The 15,239-nt window shown below is 42.9% G+C and overlaps 1 protein-coding gene across 1 annotated transcript in view; it reads left to right on the top strand.

The window, feature by feature from the left end:
- The window catches only part of LOC124795809, a 91,602-nt gene extending 78,133 nt beyond the window's left edge, over positions 1-13,469 (top strand). Inside the window, exon 5 of the mRNA XM_047259890.1 lies at positions 13,312-13,469. Within this exon, the coding sequence (XP_047115846.1) occupies positions 13,312-13,469 (158 nt within the window). The remainder of the gene's footprint in view (positions 1-13,311) is intronic.
- Positions 13,470-15,239: the final 1,770 nt, after the last annotated feature.

Consider the following 15,239-nt stretch of genomic DNA (forward strand, 5'->3'; position numbering starts at 1 on the left):
TGAAGACATAATGATGTTAAATTTTGGTCCTGCTGTCTTTCTGTGCATTTGTACAAATAGTGTTTTCAGTGTTGACCTGATAATGGCCGAAATCATAATAGAAATACAAAATGGTTTGTACAGTCAAGTGGCAGGAACATTCAGACATCTGAGAAAGAGCTTAAAATATGAGTGCCAGTTCCACCACGACTTTATGGCCTGCGAAAGATACTCGTACATAAAGAAAGAGTTCCATTCCATCCCACTACAAGCTTTATAAGGGCCACAACATAGCACCTGGTAGAAATCTTCTTTTGCACCCTTTGTTAGTAGGAAAACGTGAAATTCAGAATATTTTATATGACAACAGAAGAACTTAGGTCTCTAACCAACCGACGTACGAGTGTTAGTGAGTTTCGATGTGATCCCCTTGTTTACGCGACTGCCTTCGATGGATTCGCTTATAGGAGCTTAGTTGGATAGGACATCTTACATCTTTTCAAACATGTACTTCCCTCGACATACGTTTTATTTAACGAACGATATTTTGAGGAAACAGACTGTGTTGCTATGGGCAGCCCTCTATCTGCCATAGTATCTTTATGAATTTTTATGAAAGACTTCGAGGATAAGGCCCTGCGGTGGGTGGGTTTCAAATCTGAATGTACCTGCAGAAATGTAGACGACACTTTCGTGGTATTGCCACATGTAACAGCAACGTCTCCATCATTTTTGTAACATCTTAACTTCTTCCATCCGAGTGTCTGTTTCACCATAAACGTGGAGAAAAATGTATCTCTCCCGTTTCTGTATGTCGGGATTGGTAGAAAAGAAGAAGGCCAACACACGCCGACCTATATCTAAGATATGAACTGCCATCACCCATCACAAAGCTGTGGTTTATGATGGACTTTTGTTCAGAGGGCTACAGCTATCTTAGATCCAGAGAGCATATTAACAGATGTTAGTCATCTCTGCTCTATGTTTTTCCAGAACGGGTACTCCAGTAAGTACATTCAAAATGCATTTTGACGACCACACACTAAATTTCGAGAGCAGTCAGGAGAAACAGGGGATTCCCCGAGGATAATTGTTCTAGCTTATATTGATGGCGTGTTCCTTAAGATCGGCAGACTATTCAACAAATTTCAAATAATGTGTATCTCCCGCCCTACAATTCGAATGCAGTCGATGCTGGGTTGCGTTAAGGATGGCCTAGGTCTAAGGAGACCATCAAAATGCAGGGCGCTCGTAAATTCCCGTTACTTCTAGGATCTGTAGAGGTGAGTGAGTACGTGATACAACGTTGATAAGTGTGTGATTGTAGCAACAGCTGCTCCAATCCGATTTCTTAATTCAGGGAGGTCTGCTGGTAGCAGAGGCACGCACACACGATCCTTGATGAATCCCCAAAGGAAAAAATCGCATGACGTTAGATCGGGTTAACGTGGAGACCATGTAAAGAAAGCCCTGTCATTGGTCCCTTTGCGGCTTATCAAGGTCTGGGAAGAACTCGAATACAGACTTGATGTGTGCCTTGTGACAAATGGTACTCACAATGAACATTTATAAGGTGCTTGGTAAAACTGTTTGAGTTGCTCTTTCATTTGACAAATCATTTATAACTCTAAGTTTAATATAATAAATATTATAAAACTTTAAAACCCCGATATTCATTTATAAACACCCTGTATTATGAATAGGAACCCGTGTCTGGAAACCCACCGTTTCCATTCTTCGACGGTTACAATTCAGATGTTTAGCTCATCAACTTCTGACTGAAAAACTGAAATAGGCGTGACACAGTACAAGACTTAAATGACGATTCTATAGGAAACATACCTCAACATCCGTTTATCATTTAAGCACAGTTGTTTGTATTAACACTTAAACATTATATGTTTACATTATTCCAAAACAAAGCATACGTTACAACATCAGCTGAGCATCTGGCGTAGTACACGTCAACCTGTCTATCCTACTGCATACCAGGACAAGCAACGAGGAGCCTTTCCTCTTTCGCTCGGCAGATGGGCGTGTTACACGTCAGAATTGAAACTGTCATAGACCGGAAACGGTACGTTTCCGGACATTGATTCCTATTCGGACTATTATGTACTCATGCCCTCTACTAGTCCTAGAAGTCTGCAATGAGAATTTCCGAGCACTTTGTACAAAAACTCGTGCTAGTATGAGAAATCATCCAGTGCCCAGTCGTGCTGCACTGTCAGAGAGAGAAGCAATGAACGTAGACGTCATCCCAGATTAGGTCAACCCGAAAAATCTGCCCTTGCTGAACACTATCTTGACACGGGACATTGCATGAAGTATGGAGAGAAAAAGATCCTCTCGTCCGTCTCTTCGTAAGGAGATTCCATTAAAAGAACAGTCGAGGAAAATGTAACTGACGACTTCATTATCAGAGACACGGGATCTTAACTCAACAAAGCATGGGAGCCATCATATGTGGCACTGTTATCGTCGGCCTACCCTCCACAACTTATGAAAGAGAAGAAGAAGAAACATAAGTCTCTGGATTAATCCCCCCCGCTTGGTGCCAGGAGAGGTTCCATCTTCCCATTTTCCCACTCACAGCCTGAGTCTGACGTCTTATTCATGGATGTCACCCCGTCCTCATTGTTGACTGGCTCCAGCGTGTTCACCTCCAAGTTGGATACCCAGTCCGTGCTTATTCAATGGAACTGTAATGGATGCTACCATCACCTACCAGAATTATAATTCCTTATTGCCTTTTGGTCAGCAGCTTGTGTTATTCTCCAGGAATTTGATTTTACTTATGCTCCCTCACCAACCCTTCATAGATTTCATGCATTCTGTCAGAAATGGATCAGCCCTTTGAGGGTTTCTGATGGTCTTTACACATTGATCCGTACAGATTTTGTTAGTACATAGATTCCACTTCCTACCACTTTGGAAGAATTGTCATCTGGGCCCTCTTGGACTCTGCAGTCACTGTTTGCAATCTTTATCTCCCTCCTGACAAGCCACCTGCATCTGATACCCCAACTGCCCTCCTTCAGCAACTCCCCCCTCCCTGCCTCGTCCTTGGGGATTTTAAGACCCATCACCCTTGTCGGGCAGTGCTCTTTCGTCTAGTCAGGGGCTCCTCGTTGACCAATTTCTTGCACGCCACTACCTGTGCCTTTCTAATGACGGTTCCCACACTCATTTTAGTGCTGCATATGACACTTACTCTGCCATTGATCTTTCACTATCTTCCCCTCCCCTTATTCCTGCTTTACGCTGGTGATCGCATGTTGATCTCTGTGACAGCGGCCGCTTCCCATTGATTCTCTCATTTCCTTTTCCACCTCTTGATGACTAGGTTACCCCACTGGTCTTTCCATCATGCTGATTGGCGTCTGCCTCCCAGAACATTTTTACACCATTTTTGTCATGTTGTACTGATGAAGCCGTCCAAGTTAGGCAGGGGCAGTCTTCCATTCTGGGCCATGCCCTTCCAGGTGGCTCTTGCATACATCCAGCACTTCTTGTGGAACATCTCGTGAGCCATTTTGCGATGACATCAGCGCCAGGCTCCTATCCAACTGAATTCCTCCTCCAAAAACAGCAAGCTGCTTATGTTTTACCTCTATACTACAGTGAACATGTTACTGAGTGGGAACTACTTCTGGCCCTCTCTTCTTCCCATGATGCAGCTCATAGCCCTGATTCTATCCCTATTCAATTATTTCAACACCTCAAACGCCCCATCGACAACAACCTCTCCAGGCGTTTAACTCTGGGGGTTTACCTTCAGGGGTTTAACTGCATATGGCTCCAAGGTATTTTCCCCTCTCAATGGAGAGATAGTATTGTGGTTCCCGTATTTAAGCCTGGCAAGGATCTGTCATCCCTTAATAGTTAGCGACCAACCAGCCTGCAAGTTATTAGAATGGATGGTGGCTCTTTGGCTCAATTAAGACCTTGAAGATCTGAACCTTTTATCTCCTTATGAGTGCGTCTTTCACAAAAGATGGTCTCCAATCGATCATTCGTTTGTGAACCACAGTTTGACAGGCCTTTTCTCAGCGCTGCCACCCTGTCGCAGTTTTTTTTCAATGTTTGTAAGGCCTGTGACAAAGCTTGGCGCCATCACACCCTCTTTAGAGCCCCTACCGAGTTTTATTCGCCACTCTCTGCCCCGCTGGTTGCTGAGAGTCTGGATTGGCACTGTTCTCGGCTTTACATTAACCAAGGACAATGGCATTCCACACGTCACCATATTAAGCGCCCTTGTTTTTCTCATTGCTATTAACGGACTTGTTGCCTCTGCCAGACCATTGGTCACCCCTGCTCTGTACGAGGATGATTTCTAATATTTGGGCAAGCCCCCACTTGGCAGTCTCTGTGGAATGACAGCTCCAGTTTGCCATGTAGCACACGTCCACGTGGACATTCTCGCATGGTTTTCAATTCTCTCCCCTTTAGCCGAGGGTGGCGCATTTCTGTCACTGTACTGCCATCCATCCTAATAGAGAGCTCTGCCTCGACACCCAGCACCTGACCATAGTCCCCTATTTCCGTCCCTTGGGTCTTCTTTTTGACAACAAGCTTACTTGGTTGCCCCACACCCATCATCTGAAGTAAACTGTTTTCTTGCCCACACCTCTTGAGGCATTAGTTCTCTGTCACATGGCTATGGCTGTCAAGTGTATAGATCACCTGCTCCTTCCACGCTGCTCCTCTTGGATCCAGTTCACCATCATGATATCCGTTTAACCACTGGTGCCTTTCATACTAGCTTCACACCTACATGCTGCCCATCCTGGGGCGGTTTTACCAGTTGGGCTCCATATCACTTCTCTCTATCATGACATCCATCTCCCCTCTTTATTCGTTTCCCCACGTTCTCTCCTGACAACAACTCATTGGTCAGTTCCTTGGTCCAGATTAAGATGGACCTCTTTCAGGGTCCAAAAGTCTCCTTCATTCCAATGGTGTTCCACTGTTTGTTCCAAATGCTCTTATGGGAGTTTCAGGATGCCTTTGGTTTTATACACAGATGGCTCTACATCCACCAACCATGTGGTATATGCCTTCACATCTTCTGTTGGCTTGGAACTCCATCTCTTCCCTGCCACATGTGGGGTGTTTACTGTGGAATTGATAGCCATCTACTGGATCCTCTACTTCATTACACAGTTCTCACTCATCTAAGTTTTGTTGTGTATGGAGTCAGTGAGTGGCCTTCAGGCTATCACTCGGCATTTTTCCTGTCACCCCTTGGTCCCTGACATCAATGACCTTTCCGCTGAACTTGGTGATGTTGCTCATTCAGTTCATTTCCTCTGGGTTCCTGCCCATGTAGATACCCTGGTTAATGAACTTGTCAATCGTCTGGTTGGGAGGGCAGACACCTATACCCCATTCTCCACATTTACTCTGGTGGTGGATTTTCATCTTTACATCAAATCACTTTTTACTCAATTGTGGGCCAACTCGTGGGAGGCTACCCCACTTTCTAACAAACTTCACGCAATCAAAGAGAAATCCACTTGATGCTATTTCCTTTGCCTCTTCCAGTGGGAATCTACCATCCTCTACCGTCTTCATATTGGCTGGTTTTTTACTCCACAATGGACTGCCCCTCCCTTTGTAGTTGTGAGGCTCCTCCCACAATGATCCATGTCTTTCTGGACTGCTCCTGACTTTTGGCTGTTCACACTAAAATACCCTCCATGTTCTTTTTCTTGAGTGTTAGGGGACGACCCTTTTTATGTCTGTCCTCAGTTTTTTTGTGAAAGTGTTTTGTCCTCTTTAGGTTTAAGTCCTTGAATTTTCCTTTGGAGGTATGGTACTTGCCTCCACACTGGCCAGTTTCTAACCGCCTTTTCCCTCCATTTTGTCTGTTCTGTTGTGCAGTTTTGTTTCCCCTTTTCTTGTGTCCTCTTCCCCTGGTGTTGTCCCCATTGTACCGAGATAATGGTATGGTGTGGATATCAGAACAGATCAGCAGCAGTGCTTGTGCCCCATTGCACGTGGCTTTTCTGGGGCGCCCCCACTCTACTCATTTCTAAGCACTCCACTTCTGTTCATTAATCTTCCTGCTGCCCTGACATCCCTTTTCCCCTCTTTGTTTGCCTCTTATGCCTTTCACTTGAGTGGACTGTGCTGTTGGTGCTGTTCCTCACTTGATTTCTGCCACCTTAGATTTTGGAACCGATGACCTTGTTGTTTGCCCCATCCTCAAACAACCAACCAACCATCCATCAATACACTGCCATCCCCAACAACCGTCATCTTGTCCAAGGAGGCTATAAGTGTTGAATCTATGGTGTCATTTAGACAGGTTAGGTTTCATTTATGCAAAATCTTAAAGGGAGGGTCTGGAAAGCAAAGCAGTGAGTATATGACGTTAGGGCTATGGTTCCAGAGATGGTGCAGGTAACTGGAAGGTAGGACCAGAAATATCGAAACTGTCGCCACTGATAGATCATTGTAATAATAATCCCTGAGAGCTGTCTAACAACATTTGTTGTAATACGTACAATCGTTGACTATGGAACCTGCTACTCAAAAAGAGCCAATACAACACCACTTTTTGGAAGAATTCTTTTTAGTTGCAATTACCTCCGTACGATATTCAAATTCAGGTTTCTCAGCGTGAAATACGTAGAGCCCAAATTACCCCATTAACATACACTACTGGCCATTAAAATTGCTATACCAAGAAGAAATGCAGATGATAAACGAGTATTCATTGGACAAATATATTATACTAGAACTGACATGTGATTACATTTTCACGCAATTTGGGTGCATAGATCCTGAGAAATCAGTACCCATAACAACCACCTCTGGCTGTAATAACGGCCTTACTACGCCTGGGCATTGAGTCAAACAGAGCTTGGATGGTGTGTACAGGTACAGCAGCCCATGTAGCTTCAATACCATACCACAGTTCATCAAGAGTAGTGACTGGCGTATTGTGACGAGCCAGTTGCTCGGCCACCATTGGCGAGACGTTTTCAGCTGGAGAGAGATCTGGATAATGTGCTGGCCAGGGCAGTAGTCGAACATTTTCTGTATCCAAAAGGGCCCGTACAGGACCTGCAAGATGCGGTTGTGCATGATCCTGCTGAAATGTAGGGTGTAACCAATGGCACCCCATACCATCGCACTGGGTGATACGCCTGTATGGCGATGACGAATACACGCTTCCAATGTGCGTTCACCGCGATGTCGCCAAACACGGATGCGACCATCATGATGCTGTAAACAGAACCTGGATTGATCGGAAAAAATGATGTTTTGCCATTCCTGCACCTAGGTTCGTCGTTGAGTATACCATTGCAGGCGCTCCTGTCTGTGCTGCAGCGTCAAGGGTAACCGCAGCAATGGTCTCCGTGCTGATAGTCCATGCTGCTGCAAACGTTGTCGAACTGTTCGTGCAGATGGTTGTTGTCTTTCAAACGTCCCCAACTGTTGACACAGGGATCGAGAGGGATCGAGAGGGATCGAGACGTAGCTGCACGATTCGTTACAGCCATGCGGATAAGACGCCTGTCATCTCCACTGCTAGTGATACCAGACCGTTGGGATCCAGCACGGCGTTCCGTATTACCCTCCTGAACCCACCGATTCCATATTCTGCTAACAGTCATTGAATCTCGACCAACGCGAACAGCAGTGTCGCGATACGATAAACAGCAATCGCGATAGGCTACCATCCGACATTTATCAAAGTCGGAAACGTGATGGTACGCATTTCTCCACCTTACACAAGGCATCACAACAACGTTTCACCAGTCAACGCCGGTCAACTGGTGTTTGTGTATGAGAAATCGATTGGAAACTTTCCTCATGTCAGCAAGTTGTAGGTGTCGCCACCGGCGCCAACCTTGTGTGAATGCTCTGAAAAGCTAATCATTTGCATATCACAGCATCTTCTTCCTGTCGGTTAAATTTCACGTCTGTAGCACGTCGTCTTCGTGGTGCAGCAATTTTAATGGCCAGTCGTGTATGTATATTAGGTTTGTGGAACTGATAACAACTAGCTTGGCTTGGTGCTGCGGCGACTCAGAGAGGAAAGCAGTGCACTGTACTGCCATAAGTACCTTGTGTGCCTTCAGTTAGCTTTCTAACCCACTCCTTGACAGGGCATAAGGATATGTCGGAGTAACAAAGGGTGTATCTTGTTTCTTTCAGCTAACTTTACTTCTCTCCCTTTCAAAGGAGCTGCTGGCAACTGAGGTAGTGCTTCAGGGACGACCTTAAATGCACAGACTTTCACTATGTGTACAACCATGGTATGAATGGGGAGTTACAGTTCTACATTAAAGAGAGTTGTTATCTCAACTTAAGCCTCTTGGCTGTTTTTTTTTTTAATATGTCTTCACACTTCTTTGACGTAGCCTGCTATGAACCTCTCTCCTCTGCTAACCTCACAGTATCAGAGTAGCACTTGCAACCTGCATCCTCAGTTATTTGCTGGATGTATTCCAAACTCTTTCTTTAGAGTTTTTACCCTCTATAGCGCCCTCTAGTACCATGGAAGTTATTCTCTGATGTATTAATTGATGTCCTACCAGCCTATCCCTTCTTCTTGTCAGTGTTACCCATATATTCCTTTCCTGTCCGATTCTATGGAAGAACTACTCATTCGTTGCCTTATCAGTCCACCTGATTTTCAACATATTTTGTAGCACCACATATCAAACGCTTAGAGTCCCTTCTTTTACGGTTTTTCCACAGTCCATGTTTCACTACCATACACTGCTGTGTTCCCAACGTACATTCTCATAAATTTCTTCCTCAAATTCAGGTCTGTGTTTGATAGCAGTAGACTTCTCTTGGCCAGGAATGCCCTTTTTGACACTGCTGGTCTGTCATTTATATCCTCCTTGTTCCGTCCATCATGGGTTATTTTGCTGCATAGATAGCAGAATTCCTTAACTCCTCCTACTACATGATACCAGTCCCAATGTTTAGTTTCTCATTGTGCACATTGTATATTGTGCACATTGTATATTGCCTGTCTTTCCTTATAGCTTACAACTATTTTTCTCAGAATTCTAACATCTTGGACCATTTTACAATGTTGAACGCTTTTCCAGGTCGACAGATCCTGTGAATGTCTCTTGATTTTTCTTTAGTCTTGCTTCCATTATCAACCGCAACGTCAGAATTGCCTCTCTGGTGCGTTTTCCTTTCCTAAAGCCAAACTGACTGTCATCTAACACATCTTCAATTCTCTTTTCAGTTTTTCTGCATATTACTCTTGTCAGCAATTTGGATGCATGAGCTATTAAGCTGATTGTGCGATAATTCTCCACTTGTCGTCTCTTGCACTCTTCGGAATTGTGTGGAAGATATTTTTCCGGAAGTCAGATGGCATATCGCCAAACTCATACATTGTGCACACCAATGTGAATAGTTGTTTTGTTGTCACTTCCCCCAATGACTTTAGAAATCGCAGTCGAATGTTGTCTATCCCTTCTGCCTTATTCGATTTTAAGTCATCAGAGCTGTTTTAAATTCTGATTCTAATCCTGGATCCACTATCTCTTCTATATCGACTACTGTTTCTTACTCCGTCATAGAAGCCTTCGATGTATTCTTCCCACCTATCCGCTCTGTCCTCTGCATTTAACAGTGGTTTCCCCGTTGCACTCTTAATGTTACCACCATTGCTTTTAGTTTCAGCGAAGGTTGTTTGACTTTCCTACATGCTGAGTCAGTCCTTTCAGCAGTCATTTCTTTTTCAGTTTCTTCACATTTTTCTTGCAACCATTTCGCCTCAGCTTCTCTGCACTTCCGATTTATTTCATCCCTAAATGACTTGTATTTCTCGATTCCTGAATTTCCTTGAACATTTTTGTACTTCCTTCTTTCATCGATCAACCGAAGTACTTCTTCTATTATCCATGGTTTATTCCCAGCTACCTCTTTGTACCTATGTTTTTCCTTCCAACTTCCCCGATGGCCCATTTTAGAGATGCCCATCCCTCTCCTACTGAACTACCTACTGAGCTACTCCTTACTGCAGTATCTATAGCCAGATAGAACTTCAAGTGTATCTCTTCTTTCCTCAGAATTTGCGTATCCCACTTCTATGTGCATTATTCATCCTGACTGATTTCTTAATCTGCAGCTCGCTCTTCATCATTACTAAACTGTGATCTGAGATTGTATCTGCTCCCGGATATGCCTTACAATCCAATTATCTGACTTCGGAATCTCTGCCTGACCATGGCGTAATCTAATCGAACTCTTCCCTTATCTACAGGCCTTTTCCAAGGTCCTCTTGTGATTCTTGAACAAATTATTCGCTATTACCAGTTGAAATTTATTGCAGAACTCAATTAATCTTTCTCCTATCTTTCTCCATATTCTCCTGTAACCCTTTCTTCTATTCATTCCCCTACAACCGTATTCCAGTCCCCCATGGCTATTAGATTTTCATTCCCCTTCACATACTGAATTACCCGTTCAGTATCGTCGTATACTTTCTCTGTCTCTTCAGTCTGTAGCTCGTGCTCTAGTGGCTAGCGTTACTGCCTCTGGGTCACGGGGTCCCGGGTTCGATTTCCGGCAGGGTTGGGGATTTTCTCTATCCGGGGATTGGGTGTTTATACTGTCCTCATCATTTCATCATCATCATTGGTGACAGTGGCGAAATTGGACTGTGTGAAAAACTGGGACTTTGTATGGGCGCTGATGGCCGCGCAGTTGAGCGCCCAACAAACTCAAACATCATCATCTATCTCTTCACCTTCGGCTTGAGACGTCGGCATGTATAACTGAACTACCGTTGTCGGTGTTGGTTTGCTGTCGATTCTGATGAGAACCACGTAATCACTGAACTGTTCACAGTAACTCACTCTCTGCCCTACCTTCCTATTCATAACGAATCCTACTCCCATTACACGATGCAGCTGTTGATATTGCCCTGTATTATCAGACTAGAAATTCCTGTCTTCTTTCCACTTCACTGCACTGATCCATATTAAGCCTCAGCACTTCCCTTTCCAGATTTTCTAGTATTCCTGCCACATTCAAACTTCTGACATTACGCGCCCCGACTCGTAGAACTTTATCCTTTCGTCGGTTATTCAGTCTTTTTCTCATGGTCACTTCCCCCTTGCCAGGCCCCTCCCGGAGATCGAATGGGCGCCTAGTACGACATATTTTGCCAATGGAGAGATCGTCATGACACTTTTCAATTACAGACTACGTATCCTGCAGATACACATTAAGTGTATTTAATGCAGTTGTTTCCATTACCTTCTGCATCTGCAAGCTGTTGATCGTTGCTGATTCTTCCAACTATAGGGGCAGTATCGCATCTCAAGGGCAAGAGAATGCCCTGAACCTATGTCCTCTCTTCCGCCTTCTTTGACTAGACTGTTGGCTGACTTCTTATGCTGAAAGTTTTCGGCCGCCATTGGTGTTTTTTTTTATTAAAAATTTAAGCAGCAGCGGTGTTCGAACCCGAGACCGTGGTTATTACTAATCGGGGATACTACCTCTATACCTCGGGTGTTGCTGTTAGTACAAGCTAACAAACTTCTTTTTCCCTTTCTGCATATAGATTCATTAGTCACTGTCTGATGTGATCATCGGGTAGCTTTGCTTTTCTATTTTTGTGTACTCTTTTGCCACTCCAGTGCTTCCACATTCATCTTCTGAATCTGGCCGCATATATCCTTCAATCTCTTTTCAAAATTGCAAGCAGAGACTACGTATTGCCCAAGGGATGGATTAAGCAATTCAAAAGGGGATGACACGCTTTGCCCATAAAGCCTGTACTCTCACGTACCTTTCAATTGTTGGATCCTATTATGTACAGTAGCACAGCATCACAGTCAGTATAGTGGCTTTTTACACAATAATACGTTTCTACTACTGTTCTGGGCATTCTCCCTGTGCTCCCATTGGCTTGGAGACTAGTCTGTAACTCCCTCATCGGTAAAAGTTGACACAACAGCTTCGTTAATTTGGACATAGAACCAGTGCCCTGATCTGCTATTATGCTCACTTGCACCCGCAACTTTAATAACAAGGATTAATCATTGCCTGAGCTACTGTTTCCACCAATCACGGATACAGATCACGAAAAAAATTAAGTACTGTTAACAGTCACTGATTCAATACCAATGTTTATACAAAGGAACCAAGAACGTCCATACTGATCATCTGTTGGGCTCTGACAACTTACGTAATGGAATCTGTTGGCGAGTAAGCTAAGCTGACTGTATGCAGAGTACGCAGTTCTTTACGTGCTGTACCACATCCTGTTTCCGCATTCTCTACCAATACTTTTCTGCAACGCACCATTCTGTAGTTCACCGACCCCACCACGCCCTATCAAGATACTTAGAACGAGTAGCCCAACTCAACGATTTATTATGTACCCTTGGCGGCGTGACTATTCGTCTACCACATCTTGTTTGTTTGTATAACATCCCAAGGTCAGCACTGAACCTAACCTGTGTCGTGAATTGCTTAGAGAGTGGTTACTTGAAGAGGTCAGATACATAGTCTTAGTTCAATTAATTATCAACCAAGAGAGTATCCGGTACCTCACGTCGGTCTAGTTCGAATGCAGGTAAAAAGCGGTATTATATTCTTTCAGTGTAAATCAAAAAGTATTATCTTCTTCTCCTCTAAAATAGTGCTGACCAAGATGAAACATTACTGAAAAGCTTTTAAAAACTTCAGCTAATGCCAGTTTGTTCTATGAATCACCACTAGCATGTTCTCACATCTAAATGCCAACATCCTCTATGTCTTTTAGACGTGGCGATACCATTGTAACACTTGACATGTATTTATGTGTCGCTCACACAGTTTTTTTTTCTTTGTACAAGATGAAGAAATAATACTGACACAAACATTGTGTTGATGCAGTATTTTTACAGACAATTTAGTCGTTGAATTAACATTGTGACACTTGACAAGCATCGTAGATCAATTTAGATGTGGGACGTATTTAAGTTTCCGTTGTGCTTTACACCAAGAATGGTACAGAGATCGATCTTTGGACGTTTAGATGTTCTTTCTAAGCTGGTGTTTAGCTAACAGTGAACACCAGAAAATCCTGAAGAAGATCCCAACTGCGAGGTAACAACGTCGCTTCTGTAGAAGAAGTTGAACATGACGTGGCCTAATATCCTCGGAGGTTTTACCTGCAGTGGTCATAACGTTCTGGCTCATCAGTGTATGTCCTAAACTTTAGGGAATGCAATTTTGTACTTACATATAATATAAGTGGTTAGCTGGACACCATCACATGTGTTCTTCGATCCTAAAACCTGTTCAAGTTTTAGCCAGTGCATGAGAAAAAAATCTTAATCTGTGTTTCAGATGCGGTCATAAATTCCATGGTGGATCTTAGAGAGTGGTTCCTTGAAGAGGACAGATACATAGCAGATGAGAGCAAAAGACCTCCAGACAACAGCTACAGAAATGACTATGACTTGTTTGGTATGGACGGATCTTTCAAGAAGCTGCAACTGGACTGATCACCTAAGCTTAGTAATTCCTCACCTCAACTTGCTCTTTAACATTTCTTATGTTATTGAGTTTCATTATATTGGCCATCACTTGAGGTTTTATTAACAAAGTGAAGAGTAAACCTCCTTGCATATTTTATGCAAGCATATTTCCCCAAGTAAATTACAAATTACCTGTACAAACGTAAATAACTTTTCACAATAGGTTACATTCTCTCAATGCCTGACACTTTAGATTGTCGTACATTAATTTAGTTTGATAAAGGCACACTCTTTGATTTGTTACACGTCTGCATTATAAATCACTATTATTATATCTTATATGGAGTTTTTTTTCACTTTCAACATTTCTATACAGCTAGGGACGAATCACAGCTTTTATGCCTCTATGTGAGCTGCTGTTAGACTGTTTTCACAGATTTTCTTCAACTGAAAAGTAAAATTTCGTTCTGAAAACCCGTTCTTTGTATGTTTGAATGGGGATACGTGCAATTTTAGAGTTACTTCATCTAGTTCAAAATCAAATGGCTCTGAGCACTATGGGACTCAACTGCTGAGGTCATTAGTCCCCTAGAACTTAGAACTACTGAAACCTAACTAACCTAAGGACATCACAAACATCCATGCCCGAGGCAGGATTCGAACCTGCGACCGTAGCGGTCTTGCGGTTCCAGACTGCAGCGCCTTTAACCGCACGGCCACTTCTGCCGGCCCTTCATCTAGTATCTGCTGATTCATATTCCTTGGTAGTTGTATTGCACTGTGCCGCTAGTCAATTAACGCTCTATTGCATGTGTTCCCACTTGAGAAAAAACCGTAAATTTACATGTAATGTTGAAGAAACCGCCGCTGTATTCAAAACGTTGAAATCTGGCAACACACACAGTTTGGCTGTATCGAGTTAGGCCGTGTTTAGCTTCATTATGCTGGCAGAAACGATTCAAAATTCATCATCTCTGCTGAAGGTCACGTCTACGTAAACACGCATGAAAGCAGCAGAAAGATTAAATTGTTTCTGCCACTTGTAATTATATCTTCAACGTATGTAAAATGATGCTCAATGATAGCACAGATAATGTTTCCATGACTCTGCAACTAAACGATTAGTAACTAATGTTTCCCATTTGTTACCATATGGCAAAAAACTTAAAATATTGAATAAATCAAAGTTAAATCAAAGTTAATATGTTCAGCATGTTAAAAAGTACTTCATGTGTCAGACCCTACCCCCAGATACTTTTTTTCACTGAAACTGATCTCCTAAAAAAGTGTCATGCAATAAAGCGTTAAGTTTGTGAATGTTAATGCTGTACTTCTTTGTATATACTCTTTGTCCCTTTTTAGTCTGACTTGGTGTCGTGGTGTTGATCATACGCACTTAAGCAGTATTACAATTCTTTTCATATTCCCAAAACCCAACAATAAAATTGACGCTTGACATTTAACTGGAACGTTAACTTATAGTGGTTCCCAAGTGTATGCTTGACAGGACTGTTCCCGTATGTGGCTTACCAGTATTGTAGTAAAAGTAATGTTCCTAGATCCAAATTGCAGAAAATTGGAATTTAGGGACTGGTGGTTTAAGAACTGGGCAAGACAAGGACGTAAAAGACAGTACATCCCCAAAAAAGAAAAAAAAATACATTTACTATCATTAGACAAACATTTCCTTATAACATATTATGAACAAAGTTGGTTCTCTGGTACAATTGTATTCAAAAGTGCTATTTTGTTCATCAAAAGTATTAACTTTAGGTAGGTAATAAAAAGTTTACAATA

Source organism: Schistocerca piceifrons, chromosome 4 (assembly GCF_021461385.2).
Source record: "Schistocerca piceifrons isolate TAMUIC-IGC-003096 chromosome 4, iqSchPice1.1, whole genome shotgun sequence".
NCBI lineage: Eukaryota > Metazoa > Arthropoda > Insecta > Orthoptera > Acrididae > Schistocerca > Schistocerca piceifrons.